The sequence below is a fragment of the Seriola lalandi genome, unplaced genomic scaffold (assembly GCF_002814215.2).
Source record: "Seriola lalandi dorsalis isolate HSWRI2012SDOR001 ecotype SW California unplaced genomic scaffold, Sedor1 jcf7180002054795, whole genome shotgun sequence".
Lineage (NCBI taxonomy): Eukaryota > Metazoa > Chordata > Actinopteri > Carangiformes > Carangidae > Seriola > Seriola lalandi.
Window position 1 is genome coordinate 883,811 of NW_019525348.1, and position 23,565 is coordinate 907,375.

The 23,565-nt window shown below is 41.0% G+C and overlaps 1 protein-coding gene across 2 annotated transcripts; it reads right to left on the bottom strand.

The window, feature by feature from the left end:
- Positions 1 to 6: 6 nt before the first annotated feature.
- On the bottom strand, positions 7 to 22,086 carry slc2a15a (solute carrier family 2 member 15a). Of its 2 annotated transcripts, none has more exons than XM_023425714.2 (12): positions 21,590 to 22,086; positions 18,504 to 18,602; positions 15,197 to 15,357; positions 13,047 to 13,171; positions 12,421 to 12,566; positions 11,299 to 11,431; positions 10,651 to 10,838; positions 6,213 to 6,323; positions 5,533 to 5,634; positions 4,258 to 4,333; positions 2,020 to 2,147; positions 7 to 1,135 (listed from the first exon to the last, which is right to left on the bottom strand). In XM_023425714.2, the coding sequence occupies exons 1-12, from the start codon at positions 21,632 to 21,634 to the stop codon at positions 881 to 883; spliced, it is 1,569 nt and encodes a 522-aa protein (XP_023281482.1). In that variant the 5' UTR covers positions 21,635 to 22,086; the 3' UTR covers positions 7 to 880. The 2 variants fall into 2 exon arrangements, with proteins under 2 accessions (XP_023281482.1, XP_023281481.1); XM_023425713.2 differs by having other exon boundaries at positions 18,504 to 18,605.
- Positions 22,087 to 23,565: the final 1,479 nt, after the last annotated feature.

Below are 23,565 nucleotides of genomic sequence, written 5' to 3' on the forward strand. Positions count from 1 at the left end.
CACACACACACACACACACACACACGCCCCACCCCCAGTGATGCTAACCCACTGTTGTAAATGTCTGTTGATGAAAAGCTGCAGTTTAAAACCCTCAGAGTCAAAGTGTCGTTAAAGGAAAAGTGCAGTTTATTATAAAGTGGATTTTGTTTCTGTGACTCTGACTGCGCCACAGTTTACTGATGGAAGCAGTTACTAAAGAAGAAAAGTGTTGATTCTTTCGATTGATTCGTTGTCCACATGTTTGTGAATGAACTCTTATCATTAATGATTAAACTGAACAGCAAAAACAAAAGTTGTAAGAGAGCATAGTTTTCTTTGCATGGATACCTCGTTTCAATAGTTTATTAAGGCATAGTGCAAATTTATAAAAACTTTGGTTGTTGTTCATAACAACTATAATAACATTGTAACAGCAGAGAGCAGGTAACATGGTGACATTGATACAATGCAGTTGCACAAACATACAAACCATCAGTTTATGCAGATGATGTGAACCTCTTCGTTTGGAGGTTAGAGTTAGGTTTGTAAAGGTTGGTATGTTGCTTTCTAACCTGCCTGATGCTCTGATCCCTCCTGCTTCTTGTAATGTCCCAGATCTCAGATATTTGCCAAGATATAATTAACATGAATTTTCCTTTAATGGCTCAAACAGACTGAAACATTACATTGATAAGAAGTACAAGTACAAGGACTGAAGTGTATCTTCAGCAGCGTTGTGTGTGTTACCTGAGTGTGATCCAAGTCCAGCTTCCCCCAACAAGAGCCCACAGAGTCCATGCGAGGTGGTGATGGGTGAACATGTACATATCACAATACAAGAATGGAGAAGAAGAAGTAATGAGTGGTTTCGCAGTCCCAGTGAGAACCTGAGGCTCTGTTAAGGTACAGAAGAAGAGCTGTCGAACTCCAGCGATGCGTTTTCAATTCCGCCGTAACCTTTCATCTTCTTCAGCTTCAGCTGGTCCACGTGGATCAGGCCCTGGGTCTCTAAGACCGCCTCCTTCTTAGAGAACATCCGGCTGATCTCCATGAAGGTTTTGTTTCTGGTCTCCGGGATCACGATGTAGACGTAGACGGCCACCGTCAGACAAATGACGGCAAACACCAAGTAGCAGTAAGACCCCGCCGACATCTGATGGAAGGATCGACAGAAAAGGGCAGAAAAATGAGTTTGAGACCTGAGAGCAGACTGACATCATCTCATTAAAGGATAAAGTGAATGAAATGAGGTAATCTACTCTTACTCAAACCTCCTTGTTGGAACCTCATTTAGTAATTTAGGACCTTTGTATTCATATTAGGTCAAGTATTAAACTCCTGGTCACTTTGAATTATGACCCACTCATTAATTCTGTTGTGGAGTCTGTTAATGCTCACTTCTTCCAGTCTGAATGATTGGACATATAAATATAATTTGAATTTTGCCAAAAGTTATATATTTGTTCCAGTCCATTGCACTGAAGCAGGTTTATTACATGTATATGGAATAATAAAAGAAATCAAGGATAAGATGGAATCTACTGTATTTGTCATATGATGGTGAAGAAGTTTCCCAACATCTATTGGTCTATTGTTCCAAACAATCAAGAGCAGCAATGTTTTGTTTTTTTTAACTATTCAGATATTACAGGATAATAATGAAACAGGCTACAGCACCCGCTCTGCCTTCACATAAGCAGCAACACTCCAAACAATGAATTCTAAACAGAACAAATACAATAATAAAAAAACAGCATGTGTTTTTCTCTAGAACTCACATCAGATTGCATATGAATTGATGAAGTCTAAAAAGGAAAGAGTTTTTGTCTGATTAAAGCAATGGATTCAAACCAAAAAGAGAAACTGACTTTAAGTTTAAGGGGCCATAGCGGGTCCCAAAAGTAACAAGCAGTCTCTACGGGGGCAACGATCAGATCAATTAGATCTCATCACAATAACTATGTGATTGTTCGAAGCCTGGTGGTTTTACTGTAACATGCCCTGTGTGAGCAGTGCTGAGTCACATGTTGCTCTCACCTGTAAGAAGGGGAAGACGAAGCCCACAGTAAAGTTGGACAGCCAGTTGAGTGATCCTCCTACGATGTAGGCCGCCGGGCGGTGGGACTGTTTAAACAGCTCTGCTGTGATCAGGAAGGGAACGCCCGCTGGAACAGGAACAAAGACAAACATAGAAAACCATCAATACAAACCACAGAACTACCAGGCTTGTGCCGAGGTCACTGAGAGGGGCGTGCTACGGGTTAGTATTAGTTCTTCCATTAGTTTGGACTGAGATATCCTGAAGGTCCAAAACTCATCTTACATTTCCTTTAATGCAACTTTGACAGTGTCGTTGGTTCCGCCCACATCTGTCGAACTCTATAGCACAGTCCCACAATTAGATCATTCCAATGACATCACTGACATCAGTCATCATCCAGTGATCAACTGTTCTCACTTGCTGAATATTTTTAACCTGGATGAGTGAACTGACCCTAAAGTGTAATAAGCCGCTTTAGTCATTTTAAATAGACAAATCAACATTGTTCATATTTTTCTTTATTTCTGTGTGTGTAGTGACTCAGAGCTGCTGCCTGCTGTCACATCATACAGAATCTGATGATAACTGTTGAAAGTGAATACATTTTTTAAAAAACCTCACGCAGCAGCTTCCTTCAGCCACACGGAGGCGGACGAAGGGTTAACGCAGCTCACAAGTCACCCCCTGTGTGTTTCTTATAAAGGGAAGTGCAGATGAGTCTCCGTCTGGGCAACAGGCAACATTTCCACTGATGAGTGGCTGTGTGTAGAGAATATATTATTCATTTTCCTGATTTGATTATTCATGTTCATTCATCATCGTTCACTCCAATAAAGTTTATGAAAGGCTAATTAGAGATAAACGGAATCAGCCAATCGGGCGAGGGTCAGGCCAGCATGTGGACACGAGAGTCATACATCACAGGATTCATATAAGTAATATTTTATCATTATATTCTATCATTAAAATTGCATTATTTGTCTCTCTTACAGGGGGGGCGTAGAGCGTGGATTTGTCAGCATGCATAATTGCAAAGGCAAAAATAAATAGTGATATTTATCACTAACTGTGAAAAAGCCTTACTTACAATTTGAAATGCACTATATTATTCCTATACCCATATATACCATATTTATTCCTATGGCTATTAAAGCTTGTAAATATGAATTAATTAGCAATTAACAGATGTGACAGTGTGTAAAAATGCAGATTAACACAGTAGCTTTAGATGTTCAAGGGTAACAGTATGTTGTGTATTGTGTTTAAGGTTTGACCTCCAGAGGGCGCCAACCAATAACACAAAGCAGTGTGCACATGAACCAGGTCAGCAGGACTGTTCATCACCTGGGAAGTGGAGATGTCAAACAGAAAGAGCTTTGATTTTAAATAATGAAATCGTCTCTTCTCAGAGTTAAGGTAACTTCAGCCTCCACCACAATACAGTGGGGAAATGTTGAAATCTAAATTCCAGAGTCAGCATCCAGGGCCTGTATTTGTCCGACTCCACAGAAGAGTCTACAGTACCAGCTTCAGTTGTTGTCTGGATCTGAGCAATAAGACATATTGCCAGATAAATGTCAAATAAAGGAAAAGTGTTGTAACATCTTATCAAATATTCAAATGCAAATAATTGACCAAAACTACTCTGGTCTTAAAAATACTGCTTCAGTTCAGGTATAATTATAATAATAATAATAATAATTATTATTATTATTACCAGTTGTAGTAGTAGTAGTATTACAGTCAGAACCAACTTCACAGACTCAGCAGCTTTGACATTTAACAGATCTTTCAAGTCAAAACAAGTTTCATAAATTGAAATCTAAATAATTTGTTATTGTCCATTAATTGAGTAGAAGTGAAGAATTTTTACTTCCATCTCTCACTGAGTCCAAATCTGACTTTTAACAGATGGCTAAATACAGGCCCTGATTGTTTTGGATCATCCACAGAACACAACATGCGCAGTTTACATTAGAACTAAAATCACATGTCAGTTTGTCATGTGATTGATCATTGAAGATCAAACCTGCCAACATCAGTTTAGGGTTTGAGCTGAAATAGACATTTGAAGATGTCAGCTTGAGCTTTGGGAAATTGTGAAGGACTGGCTGTGGACATATTATGGAGCAGATAATTGATTGACTTAATCTAGAAAATTAGATAAATCAATATGAAAATGGTGTCCTGTTTGCAGCATGGAAGGATGTAACATGCAGTGTAGAGCATCTTACCTGGACCGATACAGAAGCCAGCGATGATGCCGACCACACAGCAGACGCTGACGTAGCGCATGAATGATAAGTGAACCTGCAGGGAGAAGAAACGTGAAGAAGTCGGTTTGATCACACCAAGTTACTTTTCCCATCAACTGCTTCACCCGTCAGCCCAGCACTCTGGTGGAGTACAGAGCATTCTGCCAAGTGAAAGTGAAACAGGCACAGCTGTTCCTCCCCACACTCGTCCCCCTGTTGAACATCTGGGATGCGTTTATTTGTCATCCCCTCTCCTCCCTCACTTCCACTTGCCTCCTACCAGGAAGCAACTCTTAGAAAGTGAGGAATAGAAGGGAGGAAGGTGAGTGACAGAAAAAAAGAGATAATGAGTCAGTCTGGAGCCTTTCTGTGAGGAGTTACAGTGTTCTCATTGCAGTTTGCAGTTAACAAGCACAGAACTGATTTAAATTGACTATTTACCACACAGTACAGCAACTCAAACCACTGCTGTCAAGTACACCACAGATCTGAACAGGCAGGAGGCCTACTGAGGACCGTCACTGCTAGAAATCAGCATAGGTCATTTTCTCACAATGTCTCTTTAAAGCTCCATACTTTCCTCTTCTTCTGTGTTTTATTTGAAGTGTTGACCCATAAGGAGATTTTTTTTGTGGTTTTAAGAACCAAAAAGCATCTCAGTGTAGTTTTACATCTCCTCTCTCAGGTTTCGGGCCACTGATTGTTTTTTGGGTGATCTAATATTTTATTAGATCTAATATTTTATTAGATCACCCAAAAAACAATAGTAAAAATAGTAAATAGTAAAAGTAGCAGACTTCTGGTAAACACCCAGAGAAATCAAATCCTTCTAATGTTGGATGGTGGGTTCAGGTGGGCGGGGCTTGGGGCATGGCTGAGAGCAGTGACTTCTTTGTTGTGACATCACAAAGTCACTCAAGTCCTGACGGCTGGTTTTAAGACTCAGTTACTGAATACAGGCTGTGTGCATTTCTCTGTGGAGGCTTTGATACTTTCACAGTGGTAATATAGAACATAGACTTGCTTTATAATTTAATAGAAAAGAAGACATAGAAATATCACTTTATACAATGTGGGACCTTTAAACCCACATAGGGAGAAGTACATTCCCTCCATTGCTGAATGAGCAGTTACTGATGCAGTAGCTTGCTTACTGTCATTTCTGCCTCTCACCTCTTCTCCCTGCACTGGAAAGGTTTGGGTCACAAGACAAAATAAAAAAAAACACTTCCATATTCACACACATACACACACCTGTAAAATGAGCGCCAATGTGATTCCAGCACTGCAGATGCCCATCATGGCAAACCCTCCGATCATGAGGGGCCTCCTGCCCAGCTTCTCTATGGTGAAACACTACAGGAGGAGACACAGAGCTCAGATAAACACACACTACAGATACAAGGATGTACACCTCAGTGAGCTTTAGTGTGTTAAAAGGAACAACTTGACATTTAAGAAACACACTTGTTTGTTTTCTTTCAAAGAGTGATATCAACATACAGATGATATCAATCGCATGTCTGTGTGTTGAGCACAGAGCTGGAGCCAGGACGTAGTTAGCCTAGCTTAGCATAAATACTGGAAACAGAGGCAAACAGCTAGCCTGGCTCTCTTTCAGTAATACACTTACCAACACCTCTAAAGCTGACTGATGTTGCATTTCATTTGTTTAACAAACATAGTTTGTGATTTTAGGGGGAGTTCGAGATGCTGGAACTATTTCTTGCCTTTATACAGTATATTGATATCTGAACTGTGGACAGAGCAGTCTTTATGCTAAGCTTGGCTAACCATGTCCTGACCATCACACAGAAATGAGACTCATCCCTCTTCTTATCTCAGAATCAATAGATTATAAAAGATTTTTCACATACAACACCAATAAAAAGATAACACCAGGTACAATGTAACTCTTTAGTTTAAAAGTTTACCCCAATGAGTCCAGCGATGATCTCTATAACTCCTGTTCCTGCTGTGGTGTACTGTATCTCTGGAGCTGGGATACCCGCATTCTTAAAAATATCGTTGGTATAGAACCAGATCTGTGAAAAAAAATAAGCACAAAGATAATTAAGGGGAGTATCATTTCCTCAGTTCTGCTTAGTTGCTTAGTTCTGCTTAAGACTGAACCCTTATTGAAGAGGTGCTATAAGAAAGATGTCACTCTGGAAGTAATGATACCTTTTCATGGAGCCTTTAATCTCACCAAAGCCTACTGTAGCTGTAACCAGCCAATCACCCACTTCTGTTGACAAGCCCACACATCCCCCTGACAGAAAGTCCTCCATGTCCCAGTTATGTATGCATGTATTGTGCACTGACTCTGGGAGTCCGTGCGGAGCGTTCAACAATATGTATATGTGTACAATGAGGTGGGAGAGCAACATCAGTGACAAAGACGCTGATGACTCCCTCGAAAATCTGTCTCATCGTGACAGTTTCAAATTTACACATTTGCAGATAGAGTGACGACTCCTGGTGCTTCTCTTTATCATTTTTCTGCATTTTACACAGCTACAATTACCCGCTATTGAGCCAACCAGTTACAAGTCATCTGTGAGCGGTTTGGCTGAGAAGCACTGGTAAAACCTAAACTGGTAAAATATATGCCTCAAGAAAAGAAAAAATCAAAATGAGGATGCAGTCATTTAGGAGCTGCGGGCTGCACAGGTGGTACAGCACTGCCACAGAAAGGCCGCAGACATTTGCTCACATTCAATTCTATTTTCTGTTATTATTATTTTCTAATTTAAGGCTTCAGGGGGAGAATGACAGGACAGGAGGTGTATTAACTGGAGACAGCAGACGGTGATGTTAGAGGAGCAGGCAGAGAAGTACAGCTGGGGCGCACGCACACACACACACACACACACACACACACACACACACACAGTCCGCTTGTGTGGCAGGAACAGGAACTGGAAGGCTCGCCAACTGTCAGATGCATTTTGGACTAAAGATCACTTCAAACATCTGCTCAATCACGGTAAACATTACTGCCATCATCATCCTCATCATCATCATTATTATTATCATCATCATCATCATTATTATCAGTGCACTCAAGAACATCCTAAACATAATCACAGTGTTTTTCCCAGTCACCAGTGTCATTGTCAAGACTGTTATCATCATTATCATCTTCACCATGATCAATATCAATATCAACAGCAGGAATTGGGATCGTTCTTATAGGCTTCCTCTTTATTCTCATCATTCTCATTCTCATTATCCTCATGTTCCTCATGATCATCATCATGCACATTATTCTCATTATCATCATCTTCATTGTTATCCTCATGATCCTCATCATCATTCTTATCCTCATCATCATCATCCTCATTATTCTAATTATCATCATTTTCATCCTCATTATCTTTATTATTCTCATTATCCTCATCTTCATCATCATCCTTGTTATTCTTATTATCATCATCATCTTCATCATCACACTCCTCATTGTGATTCTCATCTTCATTATTCTTACTTTTATCATCATGCTCATCGTCATTATCATCATCATCTTCATCCTTCTCATTATCAACCTCATCCTCATCCTCATCATTATCTCCCTCTTTCTCATCATTATTTTTATCATCCTCATCTTCATCATCCTCATCAAACATAACGAGTATCCCCTTAATCACTAACATCATCACTGTATCGTTACCATCATTCCTGTTGTCATAGTGCAGCAGGGATGATGTATTTCTGTGGGCTGACCTAGAAGTTAGCATCACCCGGGTTCTCGCAACAAAAAGTTGGTTTTTAACACTGTCTTTTGGATTATTACAGAAAATAAACTGTGTGGCAACCAACACAAAAGCCTTTCCTCTAACAGAGTTAGTGACAGTTTGTAAAAACACAACCAGGCTGTAAAGGTGGACTGGTGAGTAGATCAGTAATAGTAGTTTCATTTAGACACTTGTTAGCAGTTTTTTAACACACGTAATAGCGTCAAGAAATAAGGACTGAGGTATTTACTGACGTATGTCTTACTTCAGGCATCTAACCTAACACCCATTCAAAAACTCGTAGACTTGGAAGAGGGAACAGGAAGTGCTGAAATGCAACTAATATCTGGGTTCAAGCACTCTATTGTCAACAACAATAATCATCACCATCTCTGTTATCACCATCATCATCATCATGGCCATAATAATTAATTTTAATTAATATCATAACACTCACACATATTATCCTTCTCATTCTAGTATTTTCATCATCACCACCTGTATCTCCATAATCCTCCTCATTCTCAGTGCTGCTATCAGTACATGCAAGTTTCAGCACTGCTCTCCTGTTGTGGGCAGAGCTCATTAGCATCTAAAAATATAGCCTGGAGAAGGGTGTGCTAATGAGTTCAGCTCCATAGCTTACAGTGTGCTCTGTCTGGCCCGGGCGCCCTGGTAATCATTTGAATAATTAATTAATCTCCAGGGCATAATTCAAAGAGGGAATTTGGCAAATCGTATCGGCTGAAAAGTGATGACACTAGCTTTTGGCCTCATTCACGAGACCACACAAGGATTATAAAACAATGAAGGATCATTTAGGCTTGTTTTCATCTCAATGTCTTTGTGTAATAAGCCAGGTCAGATGGAGGAGCTGCAGGAACAAGGGGAGCAGATAAAGTGGACAAAGAGGGTGAAAAGGCAAAAGGAGAACAAGGGGAAAAGGAGATTTAGTGCAAGTGAAAAGACCCAGACTGGACTAAAATCATATGATGCTGTTTCACTGGGAGTTTGTGCCAGTTAGCCTAAAGACTCAATTTACCAGACACCATTTGGCATCCAACAGCTGATGGTAAACACGGATAAAGAGGGGCTATAGAGGCAGAATATGTCTGTTGATACCCTTTAAACACCTGCTAAACTTCGAAATGCCCTCTGGACAAGTAACACTCCTTTATACCATTGGAATATTTTGACCATGTTTTGGCGAAATGCCAGTATAATTACAGGTTGCAAACTGTAACATTAATAGTAATTATATCATTATATTATATTATTATATTATATTATATTATAATTGCATTGGCAGAGTGTAGACATGACTTACACCTCTCCCTAACATACAGCGAGTGAGCGAACTCTACTGGCTGTAGCGTGATGGGGGGATGCGAGAGGAGGAGATTCTTTGCGCAGCTTATGATTTCTCCCTCTGAAAATGAATACGTTTAAAACATGTCCTAAGCCAGAATGATAATTTTTTGTGATTAGCACACTGGTATATCCTACGTAGGCTCAGTATATTGGTTTTAATAAAGAGTGATATTTCTTATCTGTCTGTCATTTACTCACAGTTATCTCACAATCTAAAATATATAACTACTGTAAATAGCCTGTTTATGTTTTTTTGTATTGTTTTATGTAGTATGTTTTAATGACCTGTTGAAATGAAGGGGAGGACTTTGCATAAGCCCCTCTGGGCTTCCTTCCTCTCCTGCACAATTTTCTGTCATATTGTGCAAACTTCTGTGCAAACAATTAACTACATACACTAAACTAAGCTAAAAACAGTGGGACAAGTTTGTGAAACTGTAGAGAGTCGATTCCTCTCTCAGACTCTTTTTCTCTGACTTTAAGCATCTTTCACTTTCCTCTCTGATCTCATCATCTATGACGGTGATGAGGGAGATGCCTTCAACAAATATTTAGTCATAGATTAATTATGAAAGACTAACTATAGACTTGCTAGGCTTGCTAGCCCAGCAATATTAAAGATCTCATATTTTCCTCTTCGCCTGTGTTTTATTTGAAGTGTTGGTCCATAAGAAGATAAATTTGTGGTTTTAAGAACCAAAAACCATGTCAGTGTAGTTTTACATCTCCTCTCTCAGGCTTCTCTCTGGAGCTCTAGAAACAACAGGTCAGTGAGCCAATCAGAAGAGAGAAGGCTCTTAACCTCAGTATCAGTATTCTGATTCCTGAGTGATCCAATAAAAATATAGCAGATTTCAGGTAAAACACTCAGAGAAACCAAATCCTGCAGGTTCCAGGTGGGCGGGGCTTGGGGCATGACCGAGGACAGGGACTGCTTTGTTGTGACATCACAAAGTTACAGAAATAACCGACAGCTGGTTTAGGGCTCAGTTTCTGAATACAGGCTGTGTGCATTTCTCTGTGGACTGAGGCTTTGATACTTTCACAGTATTAATATAGAACCTAGACCTGATCTATAACCAAACGACATGTAATTATCTCGTACTCAAATATATGATGACAACATGACTACAACATCTAATGACTACAACATCTAATTTACAGAAAGAAATTTATTTGGACCATTTGGGTATCATTCAGCTCAGGCATAACACAAAAACACTCAGTCAGTCAGTCATAGGGAAAACTCTGAAAGAGTCCTTACAGCATCAATGCCAGACAGCTGCATGCCGATGTTGATGACCACCACACTCAGCACCTGCCAGCGGACCGAGTCATCCATCAACAGTTTCCATACCGACAGTGTCTCCATTGACGACAGGGAGCGCTGCTCCTCCTGCATCTCTTCTATCTCCGCCTGGATGTTACACTTGGTTCTGTACCACTTCAGAGCTGAGAGACAGGGGGACAGGGAGCAGAACAGTTACAACACTGCATAGAAAAGATGCAGCAGCACATCTTAAACATAAGTGTTTACAGTTGCACCAGTTCAGGAGACATTTTGACCTTAACACATGGAAAGTCAGACCATATCTAACGGGCTAAATACCTAAGTATGGTGATGTCATCAGCACCTTTAATATGCTGTGTGCTACAAGGATAAATTCTTGGTCCCATCTCTGATACTCTGCCACATCATTGGTTGCTTTGATTTCTCTGGTCATTGCTATACTGATGATACACTCTTTTATAAACAACACACAACTCAAAGTGTTTCAAAATTTAACTAAACTATGAAATGATTTTTTATTGGACCAGTTATACTTTAATTTAATTGGACTTCTTTTCTTACATTGTTAAAGTCAGTGTTCTTTTCTTCCTGTAAAGCTTCCCATAGCCTCACAACACTGACCTGTGATGGTGGCGTGGACGTTGTGTTTCTCAATCAGCAGGTATCTGGGGCTCTCTGGGAACCATGGCAACAGCATCAGCTGGATGAAGGTGGGTACCACCACCACTGACAGAAAGAGGGGCCAGTGCTCCTCCTGTAACACAGGAGGTCCAACACAGTTAGACAGGCAGCACTGATGATGTAATGACAACAATATCACCACTTTATTAAAGATGATTTTTGCCAAAACTGATATGATGATTGATGATATCTATATTATTTAAACACTATGTTGGCTGTCTTTGGGAATAATTTTAATCTGAATAAATTCTAATGAAGAGTGGCCTTTTTAGGACATCCCAGGTCAGGTTCAGGTCAGCTTTACTCAGTCCAAGAGGTGCTCTGGTGGATTTATCCACCATACATCAACCTCAGCTGGAGGTTACCTTGGAAAACACATGGAATTAACAAGTTGCCAAAATGACACTTTGACTTTGAGGTTTATTAATGATTTTTTGAAAGCTGAACTGAACGAATCAGTTTACAAATGATGAACGTGAATGTTTTATGTTACAGCACGCTGTACCCTGCATGACGTCTCCATAGACACGGCCCAGCATGGCCGGTGATAGCGGTACAGACAGTACAGACGTATCTACTGCTGAAACCAGTTTGTTTGAGCATTTGAAACAGTTTTATGAACAAACAAGTAAAGACTCAGACGGATCATATTTACATACGGATTTGAAATGTAATTAATGTCTGTGAGTCTTCAGTGGTGTACAATAATTCATTTAGTTTGGGAGTGGCAATGATTCGGGGCTGGTGATGGATGGGTAGAAGGAAGTTCTATTGGAAAAGAATATCAGCCTTTATTTATTTTAAACAAAAAGAACAAATTAACATTTTTGGAACTGTGAACTTAGTTCAAAATTGTTAAAAATGAACAATGAATGTGAGCTAGTTCATTTTCTTCTGTATGAACTGAACTTTTAACTAATTCTTTTTAAGTGTGAAGTGGCACAACACTGATGATTTGACATGAGATGATGCAGAGCCAAGCTTCAGCTCCACATGGTCACATGACTTTTGCTTCTCTCCTCTGCACACGCTGTCTGTTGTTAGAGAGCAGTGTTTAATTACTTTTCCCAGAAGCTCATGCAGGCCGAGGATTTGGGCGGCAAAGACTCCGGTGCCGATGAAGATACTTGGCACGAGACCCAGGAAGCCTCGCAGATTCTTAGGTGCTATCTCACCCAGGTACATGGGTACGACACTTAGAGAGATGCCTGCAGTGACGAGAGCAGAGGAGAAGATCCGTGTGACAACAGAGAGACGTGCACTACGTGGACAAAGGCTCAAACAAGGTATATGGATGCCTGAACATTTAAACCAGTGTGTGATTATTGAACAAAAAGTCAAGTGTAATGATTAAAAAATAAAGTTGTATGTTCTGTTTTTAAATTCTAAATGAAGCAGCCGTCGTAGACCTTGAAGGCAAGGCCAAAATGAGACGGTCTATGAAGGACTTTTGTTTTTTGTCACTAGCTGTGCCCGCCCTTACCGTTGTGTTGCAAATTGCAGCTCCTGTTGCCTAGCAACCTCGACAACACATAACTTTTTTCACAAAAACTTGAAGGCCCTTGGTTTTCACAGCTGTACAGTTAGCTGTTGAACTGAGCTGTGTGTGTGTGTGTGTGTGTGTGCGCGCGCGTGTGTGTGTGTGTGTGTGTGTGTGTGTGTGCGTGTGTGCGTGTACGTGTGCGTACCTGAATGAATTCCTGTGATGAAGCGGCCAAAGATGACCATCTCAGGTGAACCACAAATCCTGCTGAAGCCCATGAGTGAGCCGGCGATAAACACTAACACTGTTGTGTTTACCACTGTGCCTTTCCTGAAAATACACACACACACATACACACACACACACATACACAAACACACAGACACAGACACACACACACACACACACACACACACACACACACACACACAGACAAACACACACATACACAATCAGCAAGCAGACATAATGAATATACATAAAAACATATGAGCCAGAGGTTTATGAAACAAGGACAGCGGCAGCAGCGACCTCCCAGTCATAATGATAGACATGTATGCCTGTATAAGACCTGATTAGCCATAAAATGCTTCCACAGCTCACAGGGGGGGGGTCATAAGCTGTGATTAGCCATAAAACACTGCTGTGTGAAGAAAGTGATCAGCCTGTAAATGGGATTATAAATCGCCTGCTTTTCATTTGCATTTAAATGTCCACTGAAGTTGTGTGAAGTAGTGGTGATGAAAGGAGCTTTCAGACGACTAGGGCTGAATGTAAAAGAACTTTCCTCTGCACTTTGAGGACTGGTTCACTTCTGAAGGGCAGAGGGGACGACATGATGCCGGTGCCCTCTGAAGGACAACAGGGCACCAGGAGGGGGGGGGGGGGGTCATCAGCAGCTCTGATTACAGAGGACAGAGGTCTGCTCTAGTGTTCTTTGTGCCAGTGTTTGTGTGTCTGTCCCTTATTTCCTTATTTCCCTTTTATATGAAACACTGCAGTACATACATGTATATTGGACCATGTTTATCTGTGTATCAATATCAGTATATTCTCATTACTGTATGTTCTTTGGTGTGAGAGTGTGTTAGCGGTGTGTGTTCAGCAGTTTGTGTTGGTGGCAGCACCAGATGCTGCTGAGCGTCTCTCAGGCTGCCGCCGCTGCCAACTGGCCTCTCTCCACCCTTGTGGTCGGACAGCCTAGGGAGGTAATTGGTGTCGGGACGGAGCAGATCCAGCGTCCAAATACAGCTCTGAGGACAAATGTTCCCTGCATGATGTGGAGCGCTACCGGTTACACTGAAGCTGCTTGAGGAGACGTCATTATGAGCTTTATCGATCTGTACTGACAAATCACAACATGCAGCTTTTTCTCTCCAGGGAAACGAACAATGCCTTGAAAACTTTTCCATAATGTGACATGATGGAAGCAAACTCCCCACTGGACACTGTGGGCCAGCAGGTGGAGGTGAATCTGAGTAGTTGTTATAGAGTCAGTTCACCTTTTTTATTCTCCCACGCCGGCCACAGCCAGAGCCGGAGGCATTATGTCTACATTGTCGGCCCATCTGTCCCGTTCTTGTGGACGCGATATCTCACTAACGCCTTGAGGGATTTTCTTCAAGTTTGGCACTAATGTCCTTTTGGACTCAAGGGTGAACTGATTAAAGTTTGGTGGTCAAATGTCAAAGGTCACTGTGACCTCACGACACACGTTTTTGACCATAACTCACAAATTCATTCACTAATTATGACGCAGTTTAACTCAACTGTCTATATGGATAAAATGAAATGATGTGATGATTATATCTAAAAGGTCAAAGGTCAAGTTCACTATGACATCATAATGTTCTGGGCATTATGCAATGCTGTAACACAGGGAGGAGAGACTGTGATCATATTTACTGAAACCTGGCAGAGCCACTGCAGGGTGTGTGTGGATGACCAGAGAATGGTATGGAGTCAAACTAAGTTGAAGGAATATGATTTATATAGGGGAAATAAACGCATTTGTTGACGCTATCCTGCTGACCTTTAATTAATTGAAATTCATCATTTATCATTTTTTATTTGTTGCTTTCTGAAAAAAATTGTGTGGTTGGGTGGGGGTTTAAAATCAAGATACAGAGCGATATGATTGATTCTGTAGGTGTGGTTAGGTTTAGGTGACTAAGGCTCAAATACAGAAATGTACAACTGCAAGGGTGGGTGTGGTTCGTGTGAGGCTCAGTTGTCTGCGTGTGTGTCTGCAGGGCCTTCAAATGACTTGGGTGGCATTAGGGAAAGATTGAGATCATGGAAGAAACCAACGTTTACTGTTGTAGAACTGGTCCAGAATCCCGAATCCTCTCTTACCTGCCAAAGCGAGTGACCAGCACGCCCACGATGAGGGAGCCCAGCAGACCTCCAATGGCGAAGACGGACACGGTGAGAGAGTACATGAGGGTCAGGGTCTCCCCGCTGAGTCCTGTTCCATTACGACTCAGCACCGTCTTGTTGTAGAAGTCCTTTATGTACTGAGGGTTTGAGGGAGATAGGAGACAGGATGGAGGAGAGGTCAGAGGAGGGAGCTCTTATTACAGGTGGCAGAAACACTGAAAAACATGACGAAGGAATGAAAGATAATTCATTGTGTCTCTGCTGAGAGTCTCTGCTGGAGCTTTCACTGTCACGAGAAGCACATTTGTGTCTCTTTGAAAGAGTCACTGTGTTGTACCTGGGATAGCAGCTCTACTACAAGAGGCTGTCTGGTGTGTGTGTGTGTGTGTGTGTGTGTGTGTGTGTCTGTCTGTCTGTCAGTAGCTGTAGCCCTGTTGTTCATTCATGTTAATGTCTGTCAGCTCTAAATATCTTGTGAAGCTCTGAACACAGCACAGTTGTCTTCACCGCGGAGGAAATAAATCTTGTTCATGTACAACCTCATTGTTTGGTGCTTCTCAGGCTTGCTGAAGCTCAAGCTAATGCTAACGTCAGCGGCGGCTCTGAGAGGCACAAGCTGCAGTCAGTCATTGTTCTGATTCTTATACTTATACTGCGAACACGGTCAGTGGGAAAACGTAGAAAATAAACCTCAGAGTTCAGGAGGTGTGAGAAAATCCTACTGAACCAAACTTCAAATCCACACAGACAGAGACAGGATCATGTACAGCAGGAAAATAAGTTTTTACAAATGTGTGTATTATAATTGACAAACTGACACATCAATGTTACATCAGTGCATAATACAACATAATATATAGCCTGTGTGTGTGTGTGTGTGTGTGTGTGTGTGTGTGTGCTGTAGCTGTAAGTATAGCAGAAAAGGGAGGGGTGAATGTTGTAGACCTAATAGAAGATAACAGAGATTACAGCTAAAATATCAGTTAAGGCATTAGAAGAGAGACAATGGTTACAATGACCTATACTGCTAAAACTCCATGAGAGGTATAGTTAATTATGCTAACAAATGAATCATTACTTAACTTCTATATCATTGTGAAGGATTCAGATTCTAATAGCAAGTGGTGGAGTAGCCATGTGACTCAGAATATAGATTGTAAACCTTCAGGAAAACTTTTCATTTTTTTATCAAGGACCTGTCAAAGAAATGCTCAGTGAGCTGTAGGAGTTACAGAAGCTAGTGAAAGCATTAGTCCAGGGGCGACGTCAGGACTCTGGCTCTCTATTAAACAGTGGACACCAACTCTCCTGTCCCTCTACACTGAACAGCAAAGGGAACGTCTGTTTCAGATGATTTTAACAGGTAGTTGAATGTCTGTTTAAATCAAATCTCAGTATCAGTAGAAGTTAAGTTCTCTCTCTCTCTCTCTCTCTCCTTCCCTCTCTCTCTCTCTCTCTCTCTCTCCCTCGCTCTCTCTCTGTGGTGTGTGAGCCTCCACTGTACACTCCTCCTCACTGACTGCACCAGAAGCTGCATTCCTCCTAATAAAGTCCTGTATGCCAGGCATTTCACATTCCACACAACAAGCAGCTTCTCACACACACACACACACACACACACACACACACATACACGTACACAGACACACACACACACACACACACAGTGAGCATGGGCTGATTTAAAACAACAGTGTAAAAGATATCTTTCTCCCTTTTTTCCACTGAAACTGAAACTAAAACAAACTTTCAGCTTCTCTGTTCTCCTCAGATCATCTACTGTCTGTTCATACACTCAAACATACACATCTTCCCCTAACTCACAGCAGCGACATTAAATCTGCTTGTGTTTGGATCATTCTTTGTATGCCTCCTCTATGTCATCAAAATGGTGCAAAGAAATATCTGAGGTCTGTCCACTTCAACCAGGTAAAAGCAAGAACAACAACACAACTGCACACATTATTCTAGCTAATATAATCCCAGCTGTTGTAACTCTGGTAGAGAACTGTTTGTGTATAATGCTGTCACTCTCAGGAAGAAACTGATAGATCAGCAGTTCCCAACCTTTTCCAGCTCATGGCCCACTTGAAATTCTTGAATTTTTCTTTTTTGTTTGACAGGGCAGAGATCACTTGTCGATTCATCATCTGTCTCTTGAATCTTACCTCTTAACTCTTCCTGTTGCTAACCGGCTATCTGTTTTGATCCTCCAGTTTTTGCCATAGATGTAATCTTTTAGCGTGCAATCAGACGGAGAAAGCAAACAAGTTAATGATGTGGTCTGGCAACAACATAAAGGTTCCTGTCACTGGTTTATCACCGTGGTAGGTCTTAATATGAACAAACACTTTTAATGTTTTAAAAATCATTTCATTTTTAAAATATTTTTATGTTACATTTTTTTATTTTATTTTTTCATTTAATTTGTGGCCCCACTTGCAACACCTGCACGGCCCACCAGTGGCCCACAGGTTGGGAGCCACTGTGATAGATGGAAATTGGTGTGTGTGTCAAAGGTGTAAGGGCAGACAGGGGCATTGATTTCTACTCATTTTTGTTCTTCATGATTTTTTAATGGAAAGCTGCTTATAAATGAAGTTTATTTATTCATCAGCTTATTTGCATTTTACAGTGAATACTAAGAACCGAACAGTGAAACTGAAATGACTGTGTGTATATTTGATGTCCTGTCTGGTGTTTTCTGTTGTACTTTTTATATATATTCTGAGCGTATTGATCCTTGTAGCAAGAATATAACTGAGTCCAACAGTGAGCCGTCTTTACCCCCTCTAAACAGCACTTTGGATAACTTGCTGTTTGACTGGTCAAACGATGAGCAGACATAGTGACTCATAATTCCACAACTGAGGAAAAATCTGATATTTAACATTGAAATCAAAAATATTTGCCTCACTATTGGCTTTCCAGAAATCATTTTGGTCACATGACCAGATTAGCCCATTGATTAGCCCATTGGAGTTGGGCCCTCATTGTCGTAATTTGATGTAACACCACTTTATTTAGGAGTATAGAGTATATACCTGAGCACAGGGCTCCTCTACATGACAGGCTAAAAGAATAAGCTCAAACTGATGGGTACACCTTAGTTCGTATTGTACTTTAGTGCTTCAAATTCCTTAACAAATGCTATTAATTACCAAAAATCACTGACACGCAGGGAATCCATAAGCAGTTCCTGACTTTACCTAGTTGATAATCCAGCCCTGGATCACCTGGATCACAGTGTGTGTGTGTGTGTGTGTGTGTGTGTGTGTCTCACCACAGCAGGGGAGTTGACCACAGCCAGATTGTAGCCATAAAGCATGGAGCTCCCGAAGGAGGTGAGGAACGCCACTGCCAACAGAGAGCCGGTCAGGTGCTGCTGAAAGATGGAGAGAGAGCGTGTTAGGAAGAGGGAGATAGAGAGAGAGAGAGAGAGAGAGAGATTCTTGGCTCTAACTACAACTATGTCAGATCTTTACTACATGATTATTGTGGCCAAAAGAATTCACAATAAAAATATCATCACGTTATCCACAGGAGATCTGGATGTAACATCTCCCATCACCATATTATCATATGTGTATTTTAAACACAATATCAATATCGTTTTTTAAAATATCAACACCCCTTATTATAAACATTAATGTTCTCCAACACAAGCTAACTCAGCAGGAAATCAGACTGGCACAAATATCATCCTGCTTCTAGGATAAAGAGTTTATCAATTTTCCCAAGTGAGGAGATCACTCCTACCTGTCCTTTCTGTCCTATTCATGAAAGGTGTTCGGTCAGAGATATTAGTGCAACGGGAGGTGTCCACTGAGCAGAATCAACCTGTCTGTCCCTGGTCTGGACAGATTTTTTTAACAATCAGGACAAATTGCTTGATTTTCAGCTGAGCAGGGACGACACAGATGGGAGTGCCACAATTGGGACCCTGGTGGGGTTTTTTTTGGCTGTCAAGTGGGGCATCATCTGGGGTGGTCTGGTCTCTAGAGTGTTTGGAGTGCCTCAATCCACTGTCCACTGGATTGTCCACTGTCACTGAGGAGGTGGTGACCATTCTCCACAGGAAACCTGAAGGCAGTGTCCCATGGGTTTGAAGGACTGGCAGGACACAGGGGCTTCTCGAAAGCAGCTGGAGCAATTGACAGCTGTGATTAGGATAAGGTTGTGAAGCAGTATTTTGTATGCACTGCCTTTTATTCTTGCCCTTTTTTTGTTACTATATCTAGTGGCTTGTAGTAGACCTGCATCTACCCTGCTCAATTTGATTGGCTGGCGCCTGTGCTGCAACTTATAAAGTTGAACTTCTACCTCAAGCAAAGCAAAGCAATGGAACCACAATGCAGTTCGACAACGCATGACGTAAACCCATCAATTTGAATGAGAAGTGTAATTCTAATCTCACCTAAGGCATCAAAATGGGTAGAGCCGGCCCTCAGAGTGACGCATCAGGGAGGTAGTTGGAGTGGATGTTGGATATACAGAGTTCAGGACTGTGGTACCAGAGACTAGATTCATATCCACAATCATGTCTATGGTTTAGGCAACAAATTTGGTTAAGGTTCAGGAAAGATGATGGTTTTGGTAAATGTTAAAGGTCCATATTTTAAACTTCTCCTGTGTTTTATTTGAAGTGTCGATCCATAAGAAGATATATTTGTGGTTTCAAGAACCAAAAACCATCTCAGTGTAGTTTTACATCTCCTCTCTCAGGCTTCTCTCTGGAGCTCTAGTAACAACAGGTCGGTGAGCCAATCAGAAGAGAGGAGGCTCTGAGCCTCTCTTTTAATTGGCTGACTATTTCCTGGGTGATGGAATATAAATAAAGCAGATTTCAGAAAACCACTCAGAGAAACCAAATCCTGCAAGGTTGGATGGTGGGTCCAGGTGGGCGGGGCTTGGGACAGGGCTGAGAGTGGTGACTGCTTTGATGTGACATCACAAAGTTACTCAAGCCCTGATGGCTGGTTTTAAGGCTCAGTTTCTGAATACAGGCTGTGTGCATTTCTCTGTGGACTGAGGCTTTGATACTTTCACAGTATTAATATAGAACCTGGACCTGCTTTATAATCAAACTACACATGGTCATCTACCTTTAGACTATATGGACCTTTAATAAACAAGTTGTGTTTGAAGTCACTGTGAACTTTTCCTGTGATAAACTAAACCAAAAGAAAATGTGCAAAACATGTTGATAACATATTTCTTCATCCCCAAGAAAAAACAACAAGCTGATTTGTGCTGATTTGACTCATGTTAGCTGAATTCTATGGTGGATGTGACTGTGGTGGATGTGGATTTCCAATTTTAACAAAGTTTAGGATTTGTAATATCTATTAGAGGGCCAGCATAATGGTTTAAAAGTAGTAACCATGGAGATCTTTGCCATGCTACTCTATATCACACATTACCTGCAAGACTATCACCAAGCAAACAAGTGCTGTAAGTATTCAGTGGTCAAGGTACATATGGACTGTAGCATCATCTCTCATGATTATGTGACATATAAACAATAATGTGAAGGATGACATTTTTTACAAATAGAAAAAATGAAATAGCTCCTTAGCTCATACTTTATTAAATAAATTAACAGATCTGAATGAAAGCAGCTTAACAGGGTGGAGGTAGATTTCACATGTGACTGAAACCAATGTCCCTGCACACACACATACACACATACACACACACACATGCATGAGTGCACACACACACACACACACACACACACACACACACACACACACACACACACAAAGTAGTAGATATTGTGATCTATGGTCTAACATTTTAAGCCCACACACAGAATATTGTCTATAAACCATTCCAGTGTTCTCTTGATGATGTTTCTTCCTCATTTCAAGGTTTCAGCAGCGGCAACACATGAAGCTGTGTTGGTTGTAACACTCAAAACACTGACACACTCAGTGGCTGAATGTGTCACCCACACACACCAGTCAACCTGAGCCTGGGTCCAGAAACATTCCTGTCCATGTCTGACTATGAATGAGTGTATTTGGTTATTGTACATAAAATAAATGATTCAGTGTTAAAATGATTGTTCACAGTAGATTTGAGGCAACACACAAAAAGCCTTTTTTTTCCACAAAGGCACAAAGCCTGCATTACAGTAAATATTACAGTCTACTGTTGATCATTCACTTTGTCCTACTACAAACACCAGTGAGTTCACCCAGCCTCTAGAAACTGACTGTTTTTGAGTGAAATCAAACAGTTTTTTATTAGTTTTTATAAGCTCTACAAGTTTGAAAGCTAGTAGTAAATACTGTTCGCTGCTCTATGTCTGAAACAATAGGGGATCAGTCAGCTGACGACCCTGGCAAGTCAGTCTCAACTTACCGAAGTGGCTTTCCCCGTCGATGGAAGCAAAACCTCCTCAGCCATTTAAGAAACGTTAGTCAGTCCCAAACAGCAAGCAGCACAAGGGCTCCCCTCTACACTGCAGAGGATCTCATGGCTGCAGCAGCAGCAGGCGTGGTCAGACAGGTTAAAGTGGTCAGGCCTGTTCATGTGCAGTGTGTCGGGCAGAAATCCACAGGCCCCCGATAACAAACCCGCACAGTGTCATCACATGACGGACAGCAGCGTGATGGACTGAGAGAAAAGCCTGCTGGAAGCAATTAGCTTTAAGTGAATTTACAAAGAAAGAGACAGAGGAGAGGAGAGGAGAGGAGAGGAAAAAGAGAGAAGAACAGTCGGGATAGGAGGAGAGTAGATGAAGGAAGGGAAGGTGAGAAGAAGAAAAAGAGAAGAGAAAAGGAAACCATAGAGAGGAGGTGAGGTGAAGAGGAAAAGAAAGTAGAAGAGAGGCAAAGAAAGCAAAAGTAAAGAAATGGAGGGAGGAGAGAGGGAAATAGGGGTAAGAAGGAGAGGAGGGCAGAGGAGATTAGAGCAGGATAAAGTGGAGTACAGGGGGAGGAGAGAGTTTAATATGTTAGTGTAATACACAAATGAATGGAAACCAATGATGAGCAGAAGAATACATCCAACACATCAGAAGCAGTTCACTGTTAGGTTAAGTATATGTGACACGTACTACAGAGGAGAAAACACAGCCTCTATTCAGAAACTGAGCCTAAAAGCCCGCCGTCAGGATTTCTGTAACTTTGTGATGTCACAACAAAGTCATGCCCAAAGCCCCGCCCACCTGGACCCACCATCCAACCTTGCAGGATTTGGTTTCTCCGAGTGTTTACCTGAAATCTGCTATATTTTTATTGGAACACTCAGAAAACAGTCAGCCAATCAGAAGAGAGCCTCCTCTCTTCTGATTGGCTCACCGACCTGTTGTTACTAGAGCTCCAGAGAGAAGCCTGAGAGAAGAGATGTAAAACTACACTGAGATGGTTTTTGGTTCTTAAAACCACAAACAAATCTTCTTATGGATCAACACTTCAAAATAAAATCCTGGAAAAGTGTAAAAGATCGAGCTTTAAATGTGAGACCTTTGAGTGTGCTACTTTCTTTTTTTGCAGCTCCCACAATCAAACAGTCCCCCAGCATCCACACACTGATCATGTGCTCATAATGTCAGTTGCAGTTGAAAGAAGCAGGGCAGTGTTTTCTGAGAGTGATCATTGGGTAACAATCACCAGCCTCGCATTTCACATTTCTTAATCCTATGACTTTACCTCTGCTGCTGCTGCATGAAAGGCTGGTTTTGTTCAAAAATAATCCTGCCCTCTGGGACTAACTCACTCTATTAGCCTACAATTCATCCCCAGCTGGTCTGAGACCTGCGATACTGTATGTCACGAGCAGATACAAGCACTATTCGCTAATTAGATTAGATTTTGATTTTCTCATGTGAACTGTGGATCCATGTTGGTGAATATAAAAGCCACGAAACATTTCCTACTGAACATCTTGTTTCAATGACAGTCTAGTGTAGTTTTCTTTCACCTACAGTGGAACTGTTGTGAAATGATTCGCAGCAACTACATCTTCTATAAATTATATGTTTTATCTCTTTACTTTCATATCATTTTTTGAGAAGATGTGACTGCTCACCATGACAATTGTTGGCATCATTGTTGCCATAGTTACGGTAATAACCATATGGTTATGGTTAGGGACTGATGTTTCTTGCCCTCTCATGTCCACTTGTGTTGTATTTTAATCATCTGTTGGTCTAATTTTTCATACATATATTATTTTACATTTTTTTGTCACATTCTATGACACGGTCATGCATATCCTTTATATCGCTAAACAGCTAATACGTTTTGTTGAACTAGATTACATTTTTATATTAACATAATGAGGAAATGTTAATTAAAACATTTAATAAGTCACAAATATGTTGAAATAGATTT

Excerpts from the sequence above, each read along its gene's own strand:
- slc2a15a (XM_023425713.2), bottom strand. The coding sequence starts at position 21,634 with ATGGCTGAGGAGGTTTTGCTTCCATCGACGGGGAAAGCCACTTCG. Across the intron at positions 4,334-5,532 it reads CATTGGCGCTCATTTTACAG|GTTCACTTATCATTCATGCG; the intron begins GTGTGTGTATGT and ends TTCTCCCTGCAG. Across the intron at positions 1,136-2,019 it reads TCGTCTTCCCCTTCTTACAG|ATGTCGGCGGGGTCTTACTG; the intron begins GTGAGAGCAACA and ends TCCTTCCATCAG.